General features: G+C 35.1%; 1 protein-coding gene across 4 annotated transcripts in view; it reads left to right on the forward strand.

Annotated features, from left to right (window-relative positions):
- The window catches only part of Exoc6 (exocyst complex component 6), a 182,446-nt gene that overhangs the window by 83,302 nt on the left and 72,441 nt on the right, over window positions 1-26,703 (forward strand). For all 4 annotated transcript variants that reach the window (XM_063239365.1, XM_013143813.2, XM_063239366.1 and 1 more), the window contains 5 exons: window positions 615-712; window positions 3,761-3,866; window positions 6,892-7,001; window positions 10,720-10,831; window positions 11,430-11,564. In XM_063239365.1, the coding sequence (XP_063095435.1) occupies window positions 615-712; window positions 3,761-3,866; window positions 6,892-7,001; window positions 10,720-10,831; window positions 11,430-11,564 (561 nt within the window). The remainder of the gene's footprint in view (window positions 1-614; window positions 713-3,760; window positions 3,867-6,891; window positions 7,002-10,719; window positions 10,832-11,429; window positions 11,565-26,703) is intronic.

A 26,703-nucleotide genomic window follows, 5' to 3' on the forward strand; every position in this document is an offset into this window, starting at 1 on the left:
AATGGTAAGGTAGTTTGACCTGGATTATGTCAAGTCTTGTGAGACTTTAGTAAAAAATTCAGTGTCTGTAACCAGGAGAATGACATGATCAGGTTTATACTTTTGAGTGTGGTATTTTGAGAGTCTGGGCAACTTATTCAGTTGAAATAAACAGGTAGTGGGGTTTCAGTGTAGGTCTAGAAAAGAGATGAGGACCTGAAATAAAATAAATATACCGAGAAAGGTAGATAATGGAAAAGAATGATAAATTTGAAGGAAGTTTATAAACGAGATGAAATGAAAAGTATTTGGTAATTGATTAAATGTGTATGAGGGAGTTTAGATGATTTTTAAGTGTATTAATAAACTAAATTGTATAACTATTATCATAGGAAATAATTTTTGAAGCTAATTCAGGTAATATTGCTGAGAAGAGAGAGAAAAAATTATTTTGGTACCATCAAACTCTTTCTTAGACCTGTTTTTTACAGTCTAGTAGGAAGTCAAAGGGTATTTTTCCTATGCTTTTGGCATAACCTATAGTGTGATCTAGTGATTTTTTTCAAATGATTGTGTAGCATTCCTGACATTTTATGAATACTTTTTACACAGATATCCTTTTTTTTGTATTTTAGAGTTACGGTTTTCCAGTGAACCGACTTTTTGACCTTTTGTTTGAAATAAGAGATCAATACAATGAAATACTGCTTAAGAAATGGGCTGGAGTTTTCAGGTTAGTCTAAGCCATGTCTTAATATAATTACTTTTGTGAAATGCTCAACTAATTGATTTTTTATATGGCAATAAAATGTTTATAATCAAATTTTATTATGGTGAACACATGCAATTTTCTATTTTAACCATTTTTAAATGGTCAGTTCAGTGTTAAGTGCATTCACATTGTTGCATCCATTACTAACGTGACTTGGAACTTTTCAATCTTTCCAACAGAGATTCTATACTCATTTAACAATAACTCCCTATTTCCTCCTTCCTCTAGCCCCTGGCAAGCATCATCTTATGTTGTCTCTAAAATGTGACTATTCTAAGTACTTTCTGTGAGTGGAATTGTACAGTATTTATCCTTTTGTGTCTGGGTCATGTCATCAAGATTCATTTATGTTGCAGCATGTCAGAATTTCTTTTCAAGGCTGAATAATCTTCTACTGTATGTATATACTACATTTTGTTTCTGCGTTCATTGATGGACACTTAGATTGTGTCCATGTTTTGGGTATTGTAATACTGTTATAAACATAAGTGTACATTTGTTTGTTTGGGTTACTGCTTTCAAGTCTTTTGGGGTTTATATGTGGCAGTGAAGTGCTGGGTCATGTGATAAATACATCATTTATTTTCTTTCTTTTTTTTGAGGAATTGCCATGTTGTTTTCTTTCTTTCTTTCTTTCTTTCTTTCTTTCTTTCTTTCTTTCTTTTTTTTTTTTTGTCCTTTTCGTTTTTACCGGTACCGGGGATCGAACTCACGACTGCCTGCTTGCAAGGCAGGCACTTTATGCCGCTGAGCTAAATCCCCAGCCCCACCATGGTGTTTTCTAAAGTGCCTGTGCCATTAGCAGTCAGCTTTTTTTTTTTTTTTTTTTGCTTTTTCATTTTTATCAGTACCAGGGATCGAACTCACGACTGCCTGCTTTCAAGGCAGGTGCTTATGCCGCTGAGCTAAATCCCCAGCCCCCCAGCTTTTAATTATATATGTAATTGTTTTTCCAGTAAATGATTAGATACTTATAAATAAGACTAAATATTCAAAGATATTTTACATTAGAGGCAGATTTACAGCTTTAAATTTGGTTTGAGGAAAGTGCTATTTTACAAATAACCTAGCTATTGTAAAAACTGCAAATAGGAAAATCATTTTCATGATTAACCACTTGCCTGAAGGACATAGGCTAAAGTATTTTAGTGTTTGTGAGACTTTACTCTGTTATGAAAAGGGAAATCTTCCTTCTCTTTTAATTACTAAAAACTTTCTGTCTTCCATTCTTTCTACTTTACTTTCTATCCCTTCTCTTCTACCGTGTCCCTCCCTTTCAACTTCCCTCCATCCCTCTCTCTTGACCTTTTCTCCCTCTTTTTCAGAAAAAAAGTCAACTTTGATATCTTAGATCTAGGTTACTAAAATTACGATACAAGTAGGTCCATAATATTTGATGATGTTAAAATAAAAATATGTTGATTTTTGGCATATAACTGCAATAGCTTCCAAAACTTTGATGACTGGCTTTCTGAATTTTGTAATAGAAATATTTTGTCAATGCCTCAGTGACTTACAAGGTGATAAATTTATTTTAAAATCAACTAAACAAATTCTTATTTGAGTTTATTATATAAGCATTCTTTGGATATTTTCAAGGTGCTTTCCCAAATGGATAATTGATAATACAGATGAGTCCTAGATAACTACTATCAGTTGTTTATATTAAGTACTTCTAAAATAAAGATAGTATGTATTGATCGAGGCAGTAATCTGTGACATAGTATAATATGATATGATATCTTTATACTTATGAAATCTTATAATTGGCTTCTGCAAAATGATGCTTAAGTTTTTATAATTGTTAATTATACCATCTTACCTACTTTAATACTTCTAATAGTGACACTGCTCCCTCAAAGGAAAGCACAAAGTATTTTTCTGCTCTGTCTTTGGACATATGTTCTTTCTGTTATGAACACTGGAAGTCATTTTATTCATCTTTCAAGACTTTGCAGAGTCCATAGCTTCTCTGTAACACTTTGTATTAGAATTCCTTCACCTACTCTGATAATTACTTCTTTCTTTGTCCTGCTTTTGGAATGCACACCTTTCATGTTATATTATAAACATTATGGTTTGTTTGCATATCTCACTGTCCTGTTTGGTTCAAAACTGTGGATCATGCTTTTATTTTCATGAGATAGAGAATTTTCATCACAGTTCAGAGCCTAGTTCATAATTGGTGTCATTTTAAACAGAATTATAGGTTACAATAAATTAATGAATAAACATCAGATATTTTAGCAGAGACAAGTTATGCAGCAGCAGCAGCAGCAGCAGTAGCAGCAACAGCAACAACAAATCCCCAAAATTTCAGTGAGTTAGTTGTTTTCTCACTCATAGAGAAGTCTACAAATGGGTCTAGTAGTCAGAGAACCAAGCTGTTTGCATTTGTTATGCTCCATCTCAGGCATATGCAAATGCTTTTATAATCAGAGCCATATAATTTACTTCCATTCATAGCTCAATGGCCAAAACTAGTCTTCTGGTTGCCTATGAGGGAGCTATGTAGGAGAGTACTTGAGTATGTGATAAATAAATGGCTCTGCCTCGTTAACTGTAAAAGGTCATTTTCTCAACATTATAAGAGATTAAATAAATGTAACATACTTTTTTCACTCTTCAAGAGCTTATAGTCTTAAAAATAATTTGTAAATTGTCCCTATCAAGAACTCTTAATGGAATACTCCCCATATTATAGATTTATTTTTAGTTAATGAGCTTGTTCAAAATTTATCATCTTGAGCATAAACCACAACAGTAAAATTTAAGTACTTAGAGATTATAAAATAAACAGTGGAAAGATGAGATTGTACATGAACTTTGACAGGTAAGAGTTAATTGATACTGAATTTTAGAATTCTAGAGTATTAAAGAGTGTTTATCTACTTGGACCATTAATTGACAAAGTGTCTTTTGTGGGAATTGGGATTTTTAAAAGTATTATTTTATAACACTCATAATATGTTTTGTAATAATAAGTTTTCAGTTCTCCTTTCTTAACAGGGACATTTTTGAAGAAGATAATTATAGCCCCATCCCTGTTGTCAGTGAAGAAGAATATAAAATTGTCATCAGCAAATTTCCCTTTCAAGATCCACATCTTGAAAAGGTACAAGCAGGGTTTCAAAAATTTTCTTAAGAAAATTTCATTATCTTCATTACTACATAAAGTTAACCTGATACTGTAAGTTATAATGACTTTTTTGGATAATTTTTGTTGTCTTATTTGAGAAAATAATTATATTTTGTTTACTTGTAATGATTAATGCTATTTTTACTGCTACTGTTTTGATGGAATTAAGAAGGGGCTTACCTGGGGATATTAGAAGTATTTGTTCTAAATCTTAGGTGGATTCCTAGGGCAAGTGTTACTAATGATAGATGAGTTCCAAATTAAATATATTAAACGTTGAGTGGATTATAGTAACAAAAGTATAGTTTTTGGGAAAGAAAAAGTTTCTTTGAAATATCCATTACTGTGGAAGATTTTTGTGACTTTTAAAAAGTAGTATATTTCTATAAAAATATGTAAGTCTGTTTTTTATTTTTCTTAGTTGATTAAATAAGAGATATATGAAGGCAATAGATACCTGAAGACTTCTTCTGGAAATTGGAATGTATATTTTTGGAGTCAGTACATCTGAACAAAAGACCTGATAGAGAACGAATGTGTACCAGCGTGTGGATATTCTAGGATGCCCATGAGTGCACATATATTTACATACATATATACAAACATGCACAATTTCACTTATCTAGTATTTCCAGGAAGAATCAGATATTCTTGGAAAAGAATTACATTTCCTACAACTATTACATTTTCCTTCCTTTTTCTTACTTTTCAAACTTTATAAATTTAAGTTTTTTTCTACATTTTCCTTTAGAATGAAAATGACTGAATACTGAATTGTGTGACTTGTGACTAAATTTTTGTCATTTTTTATGTATGAATAGCCATATTATATATAATAATTATTAAATATAAAGAAAACAGTATAGCTTTTGGATTTTAGCTAATACTGCCATATATATATTTGTGTTTTCATGTCCAAAAGAGAGCAGAATAATTATTCTTTGTTGTTGGTTGTTGTTTTTTGAGACAGGGTATATAGTGTAGGCTAGCTTTGAACTCAGTATGAGGCCCAGGCTGGCCTAGAACTCAAGTCTTAGTCTCCTGAGTGCTGGGATTACAGGCATATGCCACCATACCCAGCTAGAGTAACTATTCTAATTCTAACATTTTTGAAATCCCAATCAGAGTTGTCTCTGTTAAAAAATGTTATCAGAATATTTTCCATCTTACAGTTGGTATGTTTGTTTGTTGTTCTAGTTGCTAATAAGGAGTTTGTTTGGTCTATAGCATCTGTTTCAACAGCATGGGACCAGACTGTATTCATGCTGGGTCTGTTTGTGGTTTAAGATGGCCAGGTGACTTACCTTGTTTGAGCATTTGTACATCTGTTAAAAGAGGAGTGTGAACTAATCTTTAGTGTCCCTTCTAGTTATGCTAAATTATTCTAAATACGTTTATAATTTAAAGGAAGTTTAGCTTTGCTTGTAGAAGCTTACGGTACATGCAATACCCCGTTAGGATTAAACTCTTTTCTTTTTTTTTTGGTCTTTTTCCCTTTTTATCAGTACCAGGGATCGAACTCACGACTGCCTGCTTGCAAGGCAGGCGCTTATGCCGCTGAGCTAAATCCCCAGCCCCAGATTAAACTCTTAATTTAGAAATTATATTCATCAGTCAATATTTCTGCATGCAGAAAGTCTATAATCCTGCAGTATAAAGTACAACATTAATGAAGTTTAGAAGACAAAGATAAAAAATATAATTAGAGAAGTTGAAAGCACCAGGCCATAATGACCCTTGTACATAATTAGAGGTGGTAAATTGCTGGAGAGTTTAGTCTTTATCTTGAAGGCTGTGACAGGCCACCAAAAAATTTTAAAATAGCAAGAAAGAACATAATGATATTTGTGCTTCAGGAATATCACTGGCTGATACAGGTAGAATAGATTGAAAAAGAATAAAACTGGTGTTGAGGGGATCAGCTAGGATATTTTTGCAGTTAACTCTAATGGATACAGTCATGGAACATGATTTAGGAGATATTGAGAATAGTGGCACAATAGGAATTTTGATTATTTGCGTATCAGGAATAAGGACTATACAGATTTGCATATCAGATATAATAAGTAAATTTCTGCCTTCAGTAGTAGTCGTATCATTCACTGTACTGGGAAGTGTAATAGAAAAAGAATTGGAAATAAATAGAGGTGCTAATTGAGTCAGATACTTCAGAGAAGTCAGGTGAGCATAAAAAGCTGCAAAACTCCATTAGATTTACTAACTAAGGTCATTGGTGACCTTGTTGAGAGTATCTTCACTAGTGTAACAAGGTTGTTATGAATGTGACTATAGAGTAAATTGGATTTCATAAAGTATAGACAAAGGACTTTTGGATTAAAATCTTAGAGAAATTTTAATCTTTTAGAGACAGTTTTCAAGTGGGTAGGTATTTACTAACGTCTAGCCAAGAAGTGCACTGTAAACTTGGCTCCATAGTGGTATATGATGGTATCGTGTTTGGAAAGCTGCTGGAGATATAGCCCAGCGACATGGCACCTGCCTGGCAAATGTAAGGTTGTGAGTTCAGTTCCCGGTACCAAAAAAAAAAAAAAAAAAAAAAAAAAAGTTATGGAAGAACTGAGTATCTTCTTATCTTCTTGTACTAGCATCAAGCCTCCAATGAAGTTAAGTGAAGGGATCTTAAAAGTATTCAGTAATTCTGAGCCAAGACATTTAGCCAAGAGTCATGGTCACCTTGACTCATCATATTATAGATATTAGGCATCTCCTGTAAGGTTTGTTCATCATCACAATACAAAGAGGTATTGTTACATGCTGTCTCTGCTTGTTGTGTAGTTCAATGATATGATTTAAACAGTTAAATTGCTACATAATTTTCATGAATATTTTTGATTTCCTTAAAATATCAAAAGAAATATAGCAATAGAATTTTGTTAACTGTTAACTGAAATGTGAAATGTTACTTTTTTTTTTACATTTGAAGTGATTAGAATTTCTCTCTTAAAATTTCAAAAACAATATTAACTTTCTCTTTCTACAGCAATCTTTCCCAAAGAAGTTTCCTATGTCTCAGTCAGTACCTCATATTTACATTCAGGTCAAAGAATTTATTTATGCCAACCTTAAATTTTCAGAGTCACTACATCGGAGGTAAGCTTATTAAGAAATACGTCTTTTAATGAGTTTTGTGAAATAGTAGCACTTTATTTTCATATCATGATTCTTTAATGGATTATCATCTTATTGAAAAAGCTTCTCTGTGTTATATATAATTATGGTTAAATTTCTATAAATCAAATACTGTCTTTTTTCTTTGGGTTGGTTTGTTTGTTATTTGGACACAGGGTCTCACTATGTAGATCAGGATGACTTCAAACTTACAACAGTCCTTCTGACTCAGCTTCCCAAGTAGTGAGATTATATGTGATATATTTCATCTCACTGGCCCAATCTAATACTGTATTTTAAAACTTTTTATTATGTAAATCTCAGCATATGTAAACATAGAGACAGTTTGATAGAAAACTTGTTTTCTCAGCATCTAGATTTAAGTGTAATAAGTATTATGCCATATTTTTACTTTTTGTTGAAATATTTGAAAGCAAATACCCTAGAAAATGACATTTTATCCTATGTACTTCCAAAAACAATGAGAACTTTCCATTACTTAACTGTATCTAAAAATACTACCATTGCTGTAGTACACACCAGTGTTTTTTGATCATCTTCAGAGTATCTTTTTATAGTTGATAGCTTTAATCAGGATCCAAAGTCCACACCTTGCATTTATTGTTAACTCTATTTTACCTATGTCCCTTTCAATCTGTGTCATTGATTTGTCGAAAACCAGATACCATTGTTTTGTTTTTTGAATAGACTTCAAATAAAGATTCAGACAAAATCAATAGAATAAATAGAAAATGTTGTAACAAGTTGGTATCATACTCAGTAATAGAGTAGAGCACAACTCTTGGTAATTATATCCAACTTAATTTTATACACAAGAAAATTTCATTTATTTGATTTGATGGTAATACCATATGTTCATGGAGATAGAAAATGCAATAGCTTCTCTATTTGTTCATAAGGTTCAGAAAGGCAAAATTATTTACTTAGAATGACTCAGCTGATTAGGTTGAAAACTGGGTTGAAGAGCAGGACTCTTAGGACTCTTGTGTTAGTGAAAATACTTTGCACAGTGTCTGCCATGTATTTAATGATAGCAGAACATTAAATTTTTTTGCTACAACTTGTTTCAGCTGCCTGCATGAATCTTGCATTATAGTCATGTGATAATATTTTTCTCTCCTCCTTTCCCTTCTTCCTTTCAGCAGGATGTTGCTGTGGTATCTAGGCCCTCAGCTGAATTCTTTGGGGTCTTTAGTTTGGGATAGATTTCTAGCACTTTTCGTGTTTGACTCTTGGTGACTATTATTAAATAACTGTAAATTATATGTTCTATAAATTATGTATCTATGGAATCCCTAACTACAACAGGAACATAAGCTTTAGACTGACTGACTTTGTTTCTTAATTCTGGTGCTCACTAATTGAAATAGAACCTTGTACAATTCAATTAATTGCCCTTAAACTGCAGTTTCCTCATCTATAAAGTGAAGAAAATAGTGTGTACGGTGGTTGTTTTAAGAATAAAATGCAGTAATATAGGAAAGCTGTTAGTATAGTTCCTGGCATGTGGTAGGCTCATAGGGCTTAGGAGAAGAAGGGATGCTATATTGTGAGACAGAAGCATTTTTTTACTGGATTTTGAAGGTGTTGGGGGAAGATTAGAGTTAAAGGTCATAGGAATATTACTGCCATTGTCAGGGTAATCTCACTGGTACAAATAGGACACAGCTACTGACGGATTTTCTTTCTCTACTTTTACTTATGAAGAAACAGTGTGCATTGAAGTGCAGGGAAATCAAACAAAAGACATCTAAGTAACTTTTCATCTGAGAAAGATTCTATACAGAGTATTGTATACACAATACTAATGTGTCAGAAAAGAACCAGAGGAGTTGACAATCACTTGCATTTTATCCAAGTGTGCAAGGTGCATGTTCTAAGGACACCATCAATGCATTAGAAAGAATTTTCTGAGTATTTGAGGCCAAGTAACCCTGAAACGCTACTGGTGGAGCTCAGTTCTTGGAATGTCTTGAATCTAGATACACAAAATCAGAAAGAAGTGTTTTCCTTGGGCCTGCTGGAATTAGAATAAACAGAAATAGTAGAATGCCTGCACTGGTGTTGGGGATATAGCTTGGTGTTAGAAGCTGTTTAGCATGTACAAACTCTGGTCTGACTCCCCCCTCCCCAAAACACCATACAAAACAAATAAAAACCAGAGAAAGGATAGCTGCATACATATGGAAAACATTAGCGTAATCACTAGTATTCCTGTTTGTCAAATCTTGCTTGATTTGCATTTTTAAAAATGCAGTGTAGTGGGCTGGTGGGGATTTAGCTTAGCAGCATAAGTGCCTGCCTGGCAAACGTGAGGTTGTGAATTCAATCCCCAGTACCAGAAAAATAAAATTGATTGTAAAAGCCAAAAAAAAAAAAAAAAAAAAAAAAAATACAATATAGTAAATATTTGTGCTTCATAGATTTTTAAGAGCAGTATTGTAATAAAATGAAAAGTAAGTGGGTGCTGAGTTTTTAACCTATGTCTAAGGCAGTAGTTCTAAATTAGGATAATTTGGTTTTTCTTGTTAGCACTGTCCCCATCCTCCATTTGGCAGTGTCCAAAGACATTTTGTCTGTCACAACTGGGGGTTGGAATGGGAGAGCTGCTGCTTGGTGTTAGTAAGGTCCAGCAATGCTGCTTAGCATCCTAGATTTTACAGAATAGCCTTCATAGCAAAGAATTACCCAACCTAAAGTGTGAGTACTGCTGAATTTGAGAAGGTATAATCTAAGGACAGATTAACTGTTTAAATAATGGCTCTGTTCAAGAAATCATTGTTCATTTAAGTTGGAGGCCTGGTGCTAACAAGAAGGGTTAGCTATTTATTGCTAATTTAGCAATCTTTAGGTGTTAAGAAGTACATGGAGCTTTGTGCACCAAATCAAAGTTAATTTATTTTTATGTGTCTTTTAAAAGTCTTAATGGAGTGCCGGGGATCTAGCTCAATGGCATCAATGCCTGCCTGGCAAGCACAAGGTTTGAGTTCCGTTCCCAGTACAAAAAAAAAAAAAAAAAATCTTAATGGAAATGGATAGTTTAGTTATATTAAAAATTAAATCTGATAATTATAGGTATCAAAAGATCATGTCAGCCAGGTGCACACCTGTAATCCCAACACTTGGAAGACTGAAGAAGGAGGACTGTTGTGAGTTCAAGGCCAGCCTGAACACCTAGTGAAACCCCTATCTCAAAAAGACGGAAAAAAAAATCATATCAATTTATATTTTAAAAGTAATTTTTAGCTTTAATTGTATATGAACTAAGTGTATATGCTAAGTGACTTCCTACAATGGAGTCAACAACTTAAGAATAGTTTTATTGCTAGGGATTTAGCTCAGTAGTATAAGCACCTGCCTGGCTAGTGTGAGGTCTTTAAGTTCAATCCCCAGTACCAAAACAAACAAACAAAAAGAATAGTTTTATTTCGCTGTACTAATTACCTCATGAGGTTTTTCTATAGTGATTGAATGCTGTTTAAATTATTCCGCAAATCAACATTCTACTTTATTGAAAATATACCTCTTTTGAAATTAATTGAAGTTTATGATTTAATATGAGCTAATTTTATTTTAAAGATATAAAATGATATAGAACAAATTATTTTAATTATATTAAATTATCTAGGATATTAACTGTATCCTTGAGAAATTTAATAATATAAATTTTTGTTTTTAGTTCAACAGAAATAGATGATATGCTTAGAAAATCAACAAATCTGCTGCTGACCAGGACTTTAAGTAGCTGTTTACTGAACCTTATTAAAAAACCACATATAGGTTTGACTGAGGTAGGATATGACACAGAACCAATTATTTTAATATATGAAAATGTTACTGTGAGTTATTGCTGAACATCATTCTATAAAACTATCTTTGTAATATCCTTATGTTTTATTGTGTGAAAAATTACAAAATTATTGCTGAATAAAACTATAAACTCCTATGAAACTAACTTTTTACTATAAGTAGAGTTTTAATCACTGGTACAAATTCAAGAAGTGTAGTGAGAAAGAATTTAACATGAAAAGTAGATAATTGAAGATATGAAAATAAATATTTAAAATTCTCATTGATATACTTTACTTGGGAGCAAGAATCTACATTTTTTACTTGTTAAATATGTAAGACATGAAAAGTAATATGAAAAGTTATACTAAAATAATTGGCAGTTAGACTTTGTGTCTTTATATGTATTTTTAATAATGTTATCATTCATGAACAGTATTTGCAGCAGACTTTTGAAATCAGATAATCATTTACATACTGTCTTGATGTAATTATGAAGAAGTGGTATAGTTGCTAAAAGTAGTAATACTGTTTTTAAAAATCAAGAAGTGTCACATATGTGTAACTTTTATTTTACTGGATATATTTTGTATTTTCTAGCTAGTGCAAATTATCATAAACACAACACATCTGGAGCAAGCTTGTAAATACCTTGAAGACTTTATTACTAATATTACGAATATTTCTCAAGAAACTGTTCATACTACGAGACTTTACGGGCTTTCTACTTTTAAGGTACGTAAAGATCTGACCAAAGTTTTTCATTTTGTTTACTATAAGCAAACTTTTAAAAATTATAGATAATTTTTAGTATGTGCATGATTCTACTCATTCTTAATCATTGAGAATTAGAGATAACCGCTATCCATAATGAGCAGGTAAAAGTTTGTTCTTTTTCAGTATTGTAAATAGAGAATAGAAAAATTAAGATAAAAAATACTAATTTTCTACAACGTTTTGTTATTATTATTTTGGGGGGGTTTTTGGTACTGGGAATTGAACTCATGATCTTGTGCTTGGTAGGCAGGCTCTGTGCTGTTGAGCTATATCCCTAGCCCAACATACTGTTTTGTTCATGTTTTGACAACAAATGGTAGAGACAGCTCGGTGAAGCTGAATTTCTACTAATATTCCATAGTTCATTACTGAACTAATTTAATATTATCACTTATCCAGAATTTGAAAGTGTGAAATCCAGGAAAGCAAGTGAACTAAGTCTAGTTTAAATGAGTTGTTGTAGCACATTCATGATGGGGGCATAATTTCTATGTCTTACGGTTAGGTATCTCTGAACCACCAGTGATACATTATGATTGTCTCATTGGGCACCATAGGAGAGTTCATTTGGGTGGTACAAGCTGTCCACTGGAACAGTCACACATGTACTACTGGTGGTCCAAAATGGCAGGAATATGTTAAAAATAAATGCTTTTTAATTCAGCAAAGCCATGTTTTCTTTCTTTTTCTCTGTTTTTTGGTTTTTTTTTTTTTTTTTTTTGGTATCCTAGGTGTCTTGATTGCGGTGTGTAGCATTTATGATATGTGATTGGAAAATACAGTGAATTTGAAATTTAGAAAATTTAAAGAAGTTATTTCTGCCTTGGTAGGAATTGTGTGTACATAATGCAGTTGACAGAAAATAATAACAGTAAATACAGAATGATCATAGCAAAGCCCCATAGTTTCACAATTCAGTGCAAGAGAGAAATTTAAAAATGCCCAGGATCTTCCTTAGGCATATTAAATTTCCCTCTTAATTTCTTAAATGACACACTGAATCATTCAAAAGTGAATTATTAGGTTTCCACATGTTTGTATACTTTCTGTTGTTTCTTTTGTGGTTCATTTATAGATTAATTCCATTATGATTTGATAAGATACAAAAAATTACTTCAGTTTTTTATATTTGTTAAGACTTTATGGCCTTTATGATCTATTTTGGGAATGTTCTTTGAGCTGAAAGTATATTCTGCAGTTGTTAGACAAAATGTCTATAAATGTCTATTAAATTTATTTGATCTATACGATAATACAGTGAGTGGTACCTTGGTTTATGATCACTTTGGCCTCAGAAGTGTTTGACAAAATTTTTTGTTCATAAACTCTGCCTCCATCCAACCATGGCCATCTTTCCTGCACTAACATGAATGTGACCATCCTTTCCAGAATCGTGGGATGAATTTTTTTTGAAGTGAGACCACTATATAACTCTGATGTTTGTTGATTTAAAAAAAAAAACACAAAAAACAAACTGGATGACTTATCTGTTGGTGAGAGTGGGAATATTGAAGTCACAATAACATTATTGTATTGGGGTCTTTGTATCCCTTTATGATAAGCAGTGTTTGTTTTATAAAGTTGGGCAAACCGCTGTTTGGTGCATATGCATTTATAGGTATTATATCATCTATACTTTTTTTTTTTCTTTATCGGTACTGGGGATCGAACTCACGACCGTGTGCTTGCAAAGCAGGTGCTTATGCTACTGAGCTAAATCCCCAGCCCATATTATATCATCATGATAATTGTTCCTTTTACCAGTATGTAGTAGCTTTCCTTGTCTCATCTAATTTTGTATTGAAGTCTGCTTTGTAGGATGTAAATATTTAGCTACTTCTGCTTACTTTCATTTGCATGGAATATTCTTTTCCATCCTTTCACTTTCAGTTTGCATGTCTACTGGTGAAGTGTGTTTTTTGCAGGTAGCAAAAGATTGGGTCTCATTTTCTTTTTTTTTTTTTAATCGGTTCTGGGGATCGAACTCAAGACCACGTCCTTGCAAGGCAGGCGCTTATGTTGCTGAGCTAAATCCCCAGCCCCAGGTCTCATTTTTAAATCCAATCTGCCAATCTATGCCTTTTAACTGGAGAATTAAGACCATATACATTCTGAGTTATTATAGAAGGGTATGTACTGAATCCTTATTTTGCTGTTTTTTAATGTTTCTTTCATAATTTGTATTATTTACATATTCTTCCCTCTGTGGGATTGCTTTAAGTATATTCTGAAGTGCTGGTTTAGTGGTCATGAATTCTTTTAGTTTGTTCTTACCTTGGAAGGTCTTTGTTTCTCTTTCAAGTCTTAAAGATAACTTCACTGGATATTGTAATCTAGATTAGTAGTGTTTTTTTTCAGGGTTTGAACTGTTATCATTTCATGCCTTTCTGGATGTCAATATTTTTGCAGAGAAATCTGCAATATTATAATGGGTTTGCCTTTAAAAGTAACTTGGAATTTCTCTCTTGCAATGTTTTGTATTTTTTCCTTGTTTTTAGTTGGCATTTTAGTGATATTGTGATGTAGAGTTTTTTTCTGGTCATACCTGTTTGGTGTTCTAAATTCCTCCTGTACTTGAATATCCATATCTTTGCCAGAAGTGTTTTGCTATTGTTTTACCAAATTAGATTTTCTCTGTTTTTAGTTACATGATCTCCTCTATACCAAACATTTGTGAGTTTGGTCCTTTAACTTTATCCCAGAGTTTTGGATATTTTGTTTATACTTTATGTTTTCTATTATTTATGAGTGTGATAATTTGTCAACATTGTCTTTAAGCCCTAAAATTCTGTTTCCTGTTTGATCTAGTCTGGTAATGCTTTCCTGAATTTTTAATTTGACTTGTGGAGGTCTTTATTTCCAAGATTTCTATTTGATTCTTCTTCAGAGTCTCTATCCCTTTCTTGAATTGTTCTTTTATATCCTGAGTTATCTTTCTTAATCCATTCAGCTTATTTGTATTGTCTTTGAAGTCATTATTTTAAAAACCAGTGCTTTAAATTCTTTCTGTGAAATGTTATCTATTCTGATATGTAAAATAAATCTTTTATTCTGTTTATGATATCTTCATATTGAGTTACTGATAAGTTTTGGAGTTTTGGAAGAATCATACTGCCTTGTTTTTTCAAACATACTGTTTTCACTTTGAGATTTTCTACTTTTATGTAAGGGACTTTTTAGTGACCAGACTTTGAGGACTGAGAGGAAACTGCCTGAAGTTTTGATGATGACACAAAGACAAACAGATACCAAAATACAGTGAAAGCAAGTTTAAAAGCCAAAGCTATACCATCATTAACAATAGAAAAGAAAGCAGTAATAATCATATACAGTAAATTAAAAGGGTAAAAATTAATAAATTAGAGGGATAAATAAGGAGAATAATAAAAGGAACATTAAGAGTTAGAGTCTTTTTTTTTCTGTTTGGATTTTTGAGATACATTGTTGCTACTAGTTCAGCTTGCTAGCCTTGAACTCTCTGTGTAACCCAGGGTGATCTCAAACTCATGGTAGTTCTTTCAAGGTTCCTTTAGTGGTGGGATTGGCATATGCCACCATTTCTGGCCTGAAGAAACACTTTTTAAAAAAGAAAATGAAGCTTAGATAAGAGGAAAAAAGAGTGTGTGTGGGGGGGGGAGGAGCAAAGATGGTGGATAGATAACAACTGGCTACAGAGGCTCCCTGAGATAGTCAACTTAGAAATCATCATAATGCAGAGTGGGGAGCCCCAAACATAGGGAGATGAATTCTCTCATCCCAAGAAGAAATTAAGGTGACTTGCTGACCATCTGAGGTCCCGCCACGACTTGCCGAGCCGTAGGAAGTCCCGCCACTTCGACTCACTGGAGGTGCGGTTACATTGAGTTCAGGGGTCAGTGAGCTGAACGGAGGGATGAGTTGGCAGGGTGCCTGCATTGACCTGTGGTGAGTGATAGGAGTGGAGCCATTCCATAAATAGAGGGGCTCTGGTGGACCACATTCTGGGATTGGGCAGGACTGGCAAGTACAAGGGGCAGCAGTGACTTCAGTCAGTTGTTCCCTTCCTGAACGGCATTGGTGGAGTGAGGCCTGGGTCACGTGACCTGGCTGAGACCCAATAGGTTATCCGAAGTGAAGTCCCTGCAGTGGTGGCACACACTAACCACACTGGCCCAGTGGGGCCTCGGAGGTTTGGCTGGTCTGGAGGAGAGGCCGAGCAAAGTGATACAGTGTAGGCCACAGCAGCTTGACTGATCTGGAGGGGAGGGGCCAGCCACTAGCACATGGCAGTGTGAAGGGTCATCTAGCCAGTGTGCTTCAGAAGAATTGTAACCAACAAAGAAAAAAATTGGGGCCTCCTGGAAGAAGCAAAAAAGATGGAAAGAGGAAGCAATAACAAAAAATCCCCAGGCCACAACCCTGAGGACATTGACCCAGGACAGGTAAATACAAAGGAGAATGAGAACAGCAAACATGCAATATCAGACACAGCACCAGTGGACATAAAGAGATATATTCAGGACCACATAGACGAGTTCAAAAGTGAAATATTTAGCCAAATAAAGCAAGATATAAGAAGATTAATAAAAGAGATGCTAAGCACCCCTCAAGCAGACATAGACGAAAGAAGGGAGGAACTCAAACACAGGAGAGAACCATTTGGTGAAGAATATTAAAAAAAAAATAGGGGCTGGGGATTTAGCTTAGCGGCATAAGCACCTGCCTTGTAAGCAGGCAGTCGTGAGTTTGATCCCCAGTATCGATAAAAAGGAAAAAGACCAAAAAAAAAAAAAAAAAAGAAAAGAAAAAAAAAATACAGAATACATGAAGCAGATTCAAAGAGATCACCAGGAAATTAAAAACTCTATGGAAAGATGGCAAATCAGCTTGAAAGAAACTAAGGATAGATTATCCAAACTGGAGAACAATTTTGCAATGTGGGAGTATGAAAAAGAAACCTTTTTAAAAATAACAAGGAAATAAGCAGTAACAATATAAAGGCTAGAAGATGACAAAAAGATCTATAATTTGAGAATAAAGAATGTGAATCAAGAAACTGGGGTACAAACAACAGAACTACAAAAGTTATTCGCAGAAATAATTAAAGAAAACTTCCCAAACATAGGAAAAGGAAATGATATTCTGATACATGAGGCATACAGAACTCTACACCACCTACACCTACAACCAAAACAGACCTACAACCAGGCATATAATAATCAAGATCCCAGAAATTCAGTATAAGAACAGAATATTATAAGCTGTTAGAGACCAGAAACAGATAATCTACAGAGGAAGGCCCATCAGAATAACAGCAGACTTCTCAACACAAACCATCAAGTCAAGAAGAGCCTGGAGCAAAGTATTCCAAGCCTTGAAAGAAAATAACCTCCATCCTAGATTGATCTACCCTGCTAAACTGTCTCTGGAAATTAATGGAGAAACAAGATATTTCCAAAACAAAGAGGAACTTGGGAAATTCCCAACCACCAATCCAACTCTGCAGAGAGTATTGCAGGGCATTCTAGAGAGAGAGAAAGGTACTAGGATTCCAGGAATAGTGGCAGAGAAGCCTCAATGAATGGAGCAGAAAACAGAACAAAGAAGATAAGCAGACAACTGATGGCAGAAAAAGAGTATAACAGAAATGAGGCAGAGAAGATTTTATTAAAAATGATATGATTGATAGTATCAAGTCTGAGAGTATAGGCAACTACACTGAAGATGAAAAGACTCTACGATACACATTCTGGTTTGATAATTGCCAGTTTTTGAAGTTCTATACTATATACAAAGTTGTGTTTTTATTAATACTGTTATGTACTGATATATTCAGTTATGCTATGTCTGATGATATAGCCAATTCTATTGGAGATAACAAGAGACAACACAGGAACCATGGCAGAACTCTTTGTACTACAGTCTTATATGTTTGTTTTGTTTCATGTGTTTATAGGAATATGTTTTGTTTTGCCTTGCTTTGTTTTGTTTCTCCCTCTAATATAGAAAGGATAGAAATACATGTTAAGACTCATGCATGCTGGGGCTGGGGATTTAGCTCAGCGGCATAAGCACCTGCCTTGCAAGCAGGCAGTTGTGAGTTCGATCCCTGGTACCGATAAAAAAAAAAAAAAAAAACAAACAAAAAAAAAAACCTCATGCATGTGTAGAATCTATATACAGTTTATGAGAACTGATCTTATGACACATGATGAAATGAACAGATACTTTGAAGAAAAAAGAGGCACTAAAATACTCAGTGCTGATCCTGGAGTGTCATAATGTAAAACCCAGCAGTAGTGTTATTCTTTCTTCAGAGTGATATTAGCCTGCTTGGGGTTATTCAATTTCAACATAATTGAAGGTATGGATAACTGCATGTATGTTTAAATGTATAGGATTGATATCCGTATTTCTAAGTGTTTGCTGGATAGTTGAACAGAACTGGTTGCAATCTCACTGTTTAAATCCCCACTTTATATGCTCCACTTTAGTATCTTGAATAACTATTTGTAAGAAGACAATCTGTAATTATCAACTAGTCATTTCTTACTATTTATTTTTTTCTTTGAAATTATGTATTATTTCTGTGCATTTTCTGTTTTGTTTAGTCTTTCTTTAAATTAAATTTTTAAAAAAGACACTACAGTACCCAGTGCTGATCCCAGAGTGTCATGATGTGAAATCCAACAATACTATTATTCTTTGTTCAGAATGATTTTAACCTGCTTTAGTTTGTTTAATGTAAACATAAAGATATGAATAACTGCATGTATGTTTAAGTGTATAGGATTGACAACTATGTTACTAGGTTTTTGTTGGACAGTTGAACAGAATTGTTTTCAGTCTCACTGTTTGAATCCCCACTTTACATGTTTCATTTTTGTATCTTGAACAACTGTTGGTTGATCCGGCCTGCGGACCAGTTTGTGGGTCTCACCTGGAGAGGGGATCGGGGATGGGGGCAGGGCAAGAGAAAAGAGAGATGGAGACAGGATGCGATTACAATCGAGTCTCGTTTATTTTCTTTTTTTTTTTTTTTTTTTTTTTTTTTACCGGTACCAGGGATCGAACTCACGACTGCCTGCTTGCAAGGCAGGCGCTTATGCCACTGAGCTAAATCCCCAGCCCCTAGTCTCGTTTATTTTCAAAATGGCTACAACTTATATAGGGTGGAGGCGGGCCAATGGGGCAGGAAGAGGGCACAGAGTGTTATCTGATAGGTCATCATCACATCCGGATATATGACGTAAGCAGGAGAGGATTATGGGTAATGTAGGCAGACATGAGGATCATGGGAAATGTAGGCTGACACACAAAATGCCCTCAGGCGGGAGGGGCAGGGCAGCAGCAGCTATTCGAAGCCGCTCCCTACAGTTGGTAAAAAACGACAATATGTAAACATCAACTAGTGATTTCTTACTGTTTATTTTTTTCTCTGAACGTATGTATTATTTTTTTACCTATTTTCTGTTTTGTTTAGTTTTTCTTTAAATAAAATTAAAAGAGGAGAAAGTGAAGATAAAATCTAAAGAATAAAAAGAGTAATTACAGTTAGATGAGAGTAACAGGAAAAAAGAAAACACCCAATCAAGGAATAAAAATGATAAATAAAGTTAGATAAACATACAGGAAAAACAAAAATAAGAATTTTAAGAGAAAAAGGAAAAAGAATAATGAGATCAAAAGAATCCTCCATGCTAAGTTGTTTGGATCAGTAGTGTTTTTTCTAGAACTTTTAGCATTGAAATCACTTTCTGTGGGGTAGGGAGAGAGAGAGAGTCATACCTGGGGCTTTTTACATTTTCTCTCTATTCCACTTAATGAACCAGCTGAGGCTCTGTGAGTGCTGAGTCCTTTCTGCCTTTCTGATGAAGTCAGTCAGAGGTATAATGTCTGCCCCAGTACTCTGTCCACTCCAGGGGGTTTAGGTCTGGCTATCTGTATTTATTTATTTATTTCCTTTCTGTGTACTTGGTACTAGTGCTGTCCCCATGTAGTTCTGCAGTGAGTGGCTTGGTGAGGCACTGTGCTTGCTCCAGAGGCCCTCCTATCTGTGTGCTTGGAAACACTGGAATATCCTTGGAAAGTGTGGAAAGCTAGCAGACCACTACGTGCTGTGCCGGAAGGAGGCAGTGGATGTGTATATGTGGTGGGAGCTGCAGAGGGGTCCAAGTACCCTGCTAGGCTTGATGCTGATTCCCTCAGACCCAAGTCTACTCAGATAACTACAGAGCAACAGGTCTGACTCCTTACCACAGTGGATGGTGCTGCTCCTCCACCACCTAAGCTCCCAGTGATTAAACTTCTCCAGGGGCTCTGTGACTAATCCTTATCCTTTCCATGACTGCCTCTGTGATCATCTTCCACTCAGTCACTGCAGTGGGGTGTGTCCCAGGGACCCTAGAGTGTAGAAGGTACATGCACTCTGAGACTCTGAGTAGCTCAGTCTCACACAGTAAGCCTCTTCTCAAAATGACTCTTGGTTTCGCCACTACGAGATAGATGGGGTAGTGCTGCTTTGGATTTCTTCTCCAAAGCTAGACTGCCATGGGCGAAGAATAATTTTTGGAGTAAATGCTCACACTAAATACATAACTTGCAATAACTGTGAGTTTCTCTTGTGGCTAGTAGTGTAAGTCTGTTATTTATCTGGCTGCCAGCCCTCTCCAGACTTACTCTGTGTTTCCTGAAGTAAGCCTCCTAGTCCAAGTTTTGGTATGGTAGATTGTCTCATACTTTTGATGTTGCCTATTTCATCATGCTTTTACCTTTCCTTTTATCTTTTTCTTGTTTATTAGAGCTCTTCTCTCCCTTTCTTCAGAATATAGTTTTTAATTTTTGTTCAAATTTTTATATGAAAAAGTAAAACAAAATTTTATAATCAAATAACAAGAGAATAACAATAGTTAATACACTGTATATTGTTATCTTCAAAGAAGTTACTCAGAGTATAGGCTATAAACCAAAGAGCCAGATGTGGTGGCACACTCCTATAATCCCAGCATGTGGGAGGCTGAGGCAGGCAGATCATTGCAAGTTCAAGACCAGCCTGGGATACAAAGTGAGCCTGAGGCCAGCCTGAACCATATGGTGGACCCTGTCTCAAAAAGAAAAGATATATATATATCTCAAAGATTATTATAAACATAGTAAAACAAAACTTTTCAGTGAACTAAGATAAATCAGTAGTATAAATGAAGCAAATTAGCATATATATTGAAATATTTTTAGAACAAAAGTATATAATTTGGGTATATTTTTGAATTTATTTCTACTTCCTACTTCTATTTTGTTCTTTATGGAAATTGGTGTGGAAATTCCTCAAAAACCTAAAAATAAGAAATCCTGTCTGACTCAGCTATCCCCCTTCCTAGGTAGCTTCCCTAAGGAATTAAGATCAGCGTGTTATAGGGGTATATGCATAACTATGTTTATAGCAGCATGTCATACATATCGTCATCAACAGATGAGTGGTTAAGGAAAATGTGATATTTATGCCCAGTGAAGTACTACATTGCTATAAGGAAAGCTAAACCTGAGGCATTTACAGGTAAGTGGATGCAACTTCAGAACATTATGTGAAATAAATCAGATATACACGAGCTCAAATATCACATGGTTTCTCACTATGCACACAAACACCTACAAAGAACAAAATAAATTTTCTTTTATAACTTTAACTCTTTTCACTAACAGATTTATACAAAGAATACTTATATTCTACCATTTTACCCTGGAAATCTTAAAATCCTTTTTATAATATCATTTGCCACTAACTTCTTGAATTAGATTTTAGGTTTATTTGCTTGCTATTAAAGTCTGTAGAAAACAATAAATTTAGACATTTCTGATGGTAGGGCTGGCTAGAAGACAATGAGTTCATGCTCTGTGCCCCTCCATTATATCCCAGATGGTGGGGCTGGTTGGAAGACAGTGAGTTTGCAGTATGTGCCCCTCCATTGCATCCTAGAGCATAGGCTGGCTGGAAGACAGTGAGTTCACTGTCTGGACCAACTCCATTACATCCCAGATGGGAGGGCTGGCTGGAAAATAGTGAGTTCACGCTCCTGACCTCTTCCATTATCCCCATCCCCACTCTAGACAGTAGGGCCAATTGGAAGAGTGTATCCCAACACTCAGGATAACAGGCTGGTGCACAGATACACACACACACACACCTTTGGAGGTCAAAGTTAATTAGCAAGGCCAGTAATACGGAAGCATCTGAAGCAGCAGTGCGGGGACAGTAGTTGGACTCTGGAGAACTCCACCAACAGAATATCGGTACCAGCCTCCACATCCAGATGCCAAGATTGGCTTTATACTTCGCACATCTCTAGTACATAATATGGACATTATCAAAGAACTGTAAACATGTAAACACCAAAAGAAAGTAGGTACTTGGGATAGCTATATAGAACCAACTAAATCTGGAGGCCAATCCTGAGGAATGGATACCTCCTTTTCTCATTGAGAGAGACCTCACTGCTTTGTATATATAGCATATATATCACTGCTACCACTAGCTATATATATATAGCTAGTGTTAGAGCTATATATCATGGGAGGTTGGTGGGCATCAACATAGAAGACAAAATAAAAGAAAAAAAGAATGTGGAGGATGGCAAGATGTAGAGGTGAAGTATGGCCCCATACCCCCAGCTCACTCAAGGCAGGCATTGATCTCAATGAAATGGATGAAATTGGAAGTCAAACACTGGGACTTTCTGAAATGATAACAACAGAAGTAGAAAAAACAAGTGGAAAGGTCATAGAGAAAATGATCTCTCAGGTTAAAAAAATGATTCTTAAAGATATTAGAGAAGGCACAAAAGAATAGATGAACTTTGAAAAAGATGAGAACAAAAATGCTCAACATAGGAGAGAAGTGGAACCCATGAAACAGATCCAAGTAGAGATCCAGAAAATTAAAATCGCCATTGAAAGTATATGCAATAGGACTGGGGATTTAGCTCAGTGGCATAAGTGCCTGCCTGGCAAGCACGAGGTCATGAGTTCAATCCCCAGTGCCACCAAAAAAAAACCCAAAAAAAAAGTATATGCAATAGATCAAACCAAGGAAAGGATAGCATTTCAGATTTTGAAGACAGAATTGCAGCTAGTGATCATGAAAAGAAAGATACCTTATAATAGCAAGAGACCTTGAGAAATCAGTCCAACAGCTACAAGACAAAGCAAAGAATAACAACAACACAAAGTTGATTGAGGTCAATGAGAAAGCTGGAGATGGCACAATGCCATAATCATAAAAATCATAAGCTTAATGTAGGTGCACCCCAGAATATAAGACAGTGATAGACATGGAAAACCAAAGGAGCAGTAACACAGTTGTAATGAGAGGCTTCAATCTCCCATTGTCACAGAGAGACAGATCAGTGATACAGAAAATCAGCAAAGAAATATTAGCACTGAACCAAACCTTTGAACAAATGGACTTAATAGGAAGAAACCATACCCTGAGGCCCCACACCAGTGGCCCAGAGAGATCTGGTGAACCCAGTGCCCAGTGGCCCTGTCACCATCAGGGAAGTATTGGTGCCTCTCTTCCATTCCAGGAACCCCAGATTGGAAGAACTCCGGTGCCTTGTTCAGTCCACTACACTGAGGCCTGGCAGCCAATGCAGGAGGTACCTGGAATGCAGCAATGGGCTGATTCAGAGGAACACAGGGTCCTCAAGACAGGAGCAAAATACAATCTGAGACCTCTAGCCTACATAGAACAAGTTCACGAGACACAGACATAGTAGAAATTAGAATTCAAATACCTGAAATTTCTGACAAGATAGCAACTGAAGTAAAGAACTTAGTTCTGGTGTTGTTTGGTTAATTTTACATGCTTTTGAAAATAACAAGAGGCATAATGATAGCCATTGTTGATTTCCTATTATCTTGTTTTGAAGTCCTGTGTTGTTTTCATTGTTTTATTTTGATTTGCTTATTTTGTTTGGTTTATTCTCTTTAAAATAAATAAACAATACTCATGCCTCTATTCTCCAGTTGCCTTCTTGAATTGCCCGCTAACTTCATTTCTTTAGTGACTTATCTTAATTTGCTTTCAGTAAAGATAGTGAGAAATGAAAGAGGGGTGTCCTATGAGTCTCAGCTTATCTTAGCCCAGTAAGAATGGCTGTTATCCAGCCACTCCCAGTTTTCATACCCATCTATGTCCCACAAGATGTGGATTTCTCCACCTCACTTTGTGGCCTGTATATTTAGGAGCTGTCCTCCCACAACTCCACTCCAGATATACCTGTGTCCATATACCTCAGGTTGATGAAAACATCCATGATTGGGCATATCTCTGATCACACTGCTAGAGGAGAAAAATAATCAGATCTCTGAGATTGTGTTGAATATAGGTAGCTCAGGTTATGGGTGGGGACAAGCAGTCCAGTCAATTTAATGCGAGCTCTTTCAGATCCAGCCTCTTCCAAAAGCCACTTACGACAAATCAGGCTTCTCAGCTTGGAAAGAGGGACCCCTGTGTTCTTCTTGGACTGAGTTTAAAGTTGTCAGGGGGTGTATGTCTGGTCTATGGCTTCTTTGTGACTCTCTTATGGTGGCCATCTCTCACCAGTCTTTGTTGGTAGAGTGACCTCAGAAGCCATGAAGTATAGTTGTTTTGTAGTTCAGTTTTAACCTCTTCACAAAATGCCTTCTGATTGAGCACACTCAAATATACCAGGTCTCACACTGTTATTTCTTCTCCATCTATAACCTGCCATATGAATGGAGTCACTTTAAGTGTAAAATCCCATGCTATTTTAGCAGCTTACAATATCATGAGGTTTTGGAGGGCTGGCGTTGCCAGTTTGATCTTTTATTTTTGGAGTTGGAGCTGTTGGACCTCCTGGAGCTGTTGACACCTCCCTTCTCATCTCCAGATTTAGCTTGTGTTAGTGGACACAGGTCCCCCTATCCAAGTGCCAGAGTTAGCTTTTCAGACTGTTTCTCTGTGTTGTACTCTATTTCTCCAGCTTCTGTGTAGTTTGTAGTTTTCTTTCAGCACCCTTCCAGTTTTCAGAGATCTAATTCTTTTTTTCTTCACCAAGGTGGTGTTTACTAGTGTTTTGATTCCACATTCCCAAGAAGCCATATTTTGCTGCTGGCCTCATTCTAACATGTATTAATTTTTTTTATCAGTATCGGGGATCGAACTCACGATCATGCGCTTGCAAGGCAGGTGCTTATGCCGCTGAGCTAAATCCCCAGCCCCAGGTGTATTAATTCTCTATAGCCACTAAATATATTTAAAGACCTGGGGTGTCTTGGGTCTTTAGTGAAGTGTTGCCACCTTCCTCTTGCCTAAGTTTCTCTTTCCCATTGTATCATCATCTTTTGAAAAAGCTTTAAAGACATAGAAACCAAAATACCTGGTGAGGGTTCTTACATTTTTTGAAGCCCCATCTCAAATTATATCACTTTCAGAAAGCTCTGTCTAAGATATCAAATAAAACTTCTAATTATTTCCTTGTTTGTTTACTTGGGATGCTATGTAAAACTTCTAATATAATACCAGTTGTGTTTTGTTACATTTCCTCTCTCTTTGAATTGTGACATTCTTTAATTTAGGAACTGTCTTAGTTATCCAGTATCCTTTTAGTGCTCCTATTCATAGAAATTCTGCATTGAATTAAGTTGTACTTGGGTCTAATGTGTAAGTAATAATTGTGAGTGATAATAAGGCTCTCTTACAGTAATAGTATAAATAGCTATTCATTCTTCCACACTTGTTACTCAAATCAAATTAAATCTCTCTCAAGCAAGTTGTTCACCTTCATTGAAGGAGTACAAAGAATTGTGAGAATCTATTCAGCCCAGAACAACCTAAGGGAAGAGTGGAAATCTTTCTTATTTTCACTTGCTAGATGCTCCCTGTCCCAGTACATATGATTCTATTACGTTGTTTACAGAGTTCACAGTGCCTTGTTGTCACTTCTCCCACATCCCTAATGTCATTCTTTTTGAGAGCTGAGTGAGTTAGAACCTACCACTACCATTTCTTTTTTGAGATTCTTGATGTGGAAGTTTAGGTAAATAATTTTAAGACTTTCTTTTGTTAAAATATAGATAACATGTAACTATGAATATACATCAAAACATTTCTGTAGTTATATCTTATAAATCGGTTACTGTGCTTTTGTATTTATTTCATGATACTTATTAATTTTAATTCTGATTTCTTCTTTGATTTATTTTTTTATTTAATAGTCTTGTTTAATTTTCATATAGTTGCAAATTTGATTTTTGATTTGATTCCGTTGTGGTCAGAAAAAGTGCTTGTTAAGTTTTTAGTCCTTTTAAGCCATTTAGTATCGAAACATATGCTCTTTTTTGGAGTACGTCCTATTTAAGAATAATGTGTAGTTTACTGTTGTTGAACATTCTGTAGTTGTACTGATTTATATTGTTTTTTAAATTTTTTCTTTTTTTGCCTTTTTCTTCTTTATCGGTACCAGGGATCAAACTCACGACTGCCTGCTTGCAAGGCAGGCGCTTATACCTCTGAGCTAAATCCACAGCCCCCTGATTTATATTGTTGATTAGGTCTTCTGTTTCTTTCACCTATTTATTTCACTTATTGTACATTTTGATAATTTCTGTGTATGTTCTTTGTGTTTTCATAATTTTGGTTTTGGTCCTTTAGATGTGAATTACTTTTGTTTTTTTGTTTTTTTTAAAATTTTATTTAAGGAGAAAAAGAAAAAAAGCAGAGAAAGGGTACAAGTTATACAGATTTACAGAAAAAAGTAAACAGGAAATCACTAGTTAATGAATTATATATTGTCAACTTAGAAATAGTTGTTCAAGTTACAAAATTAAAGCTTATAAAGTGGACATTACAACAGTGAGCCTGCAAACAGTTCTGTTCAATGATCCAACAAAACTCAGTAATATCATTATCTATCTTATACACTTAAATATACCTGCAGTTATATCGTTTAGAGCACTTTCTTTTCCTCTCTTTTGTACAATGACAATTACACATTTTGGGTTTTGTTGCTCCCACAGTTCTTATTACTTTTTTGGAAGAGACTAGAACCAAATGTGACATAACAGAACAGAGTCAGTCAAATCAAAAGAATGGACATAA

The sequence above is a fragment of the Cavia porcellus genome, unplaced genomic scaffold (genome assembly GCF_034190915.1).
Source record: "Cavia porcellus strain 051 isolate PalLab524CR breed Dunkin Hartley unplaced genomic scaffold, mCavPor4.1 scaffold_28, whole genome shotgun sequence".
Lineage (NCBI taxonomy): Eukaryota > Metazoa > Chordata > Mammalia > Rodentia > Caviidae > Cavia > Cavia porcellus.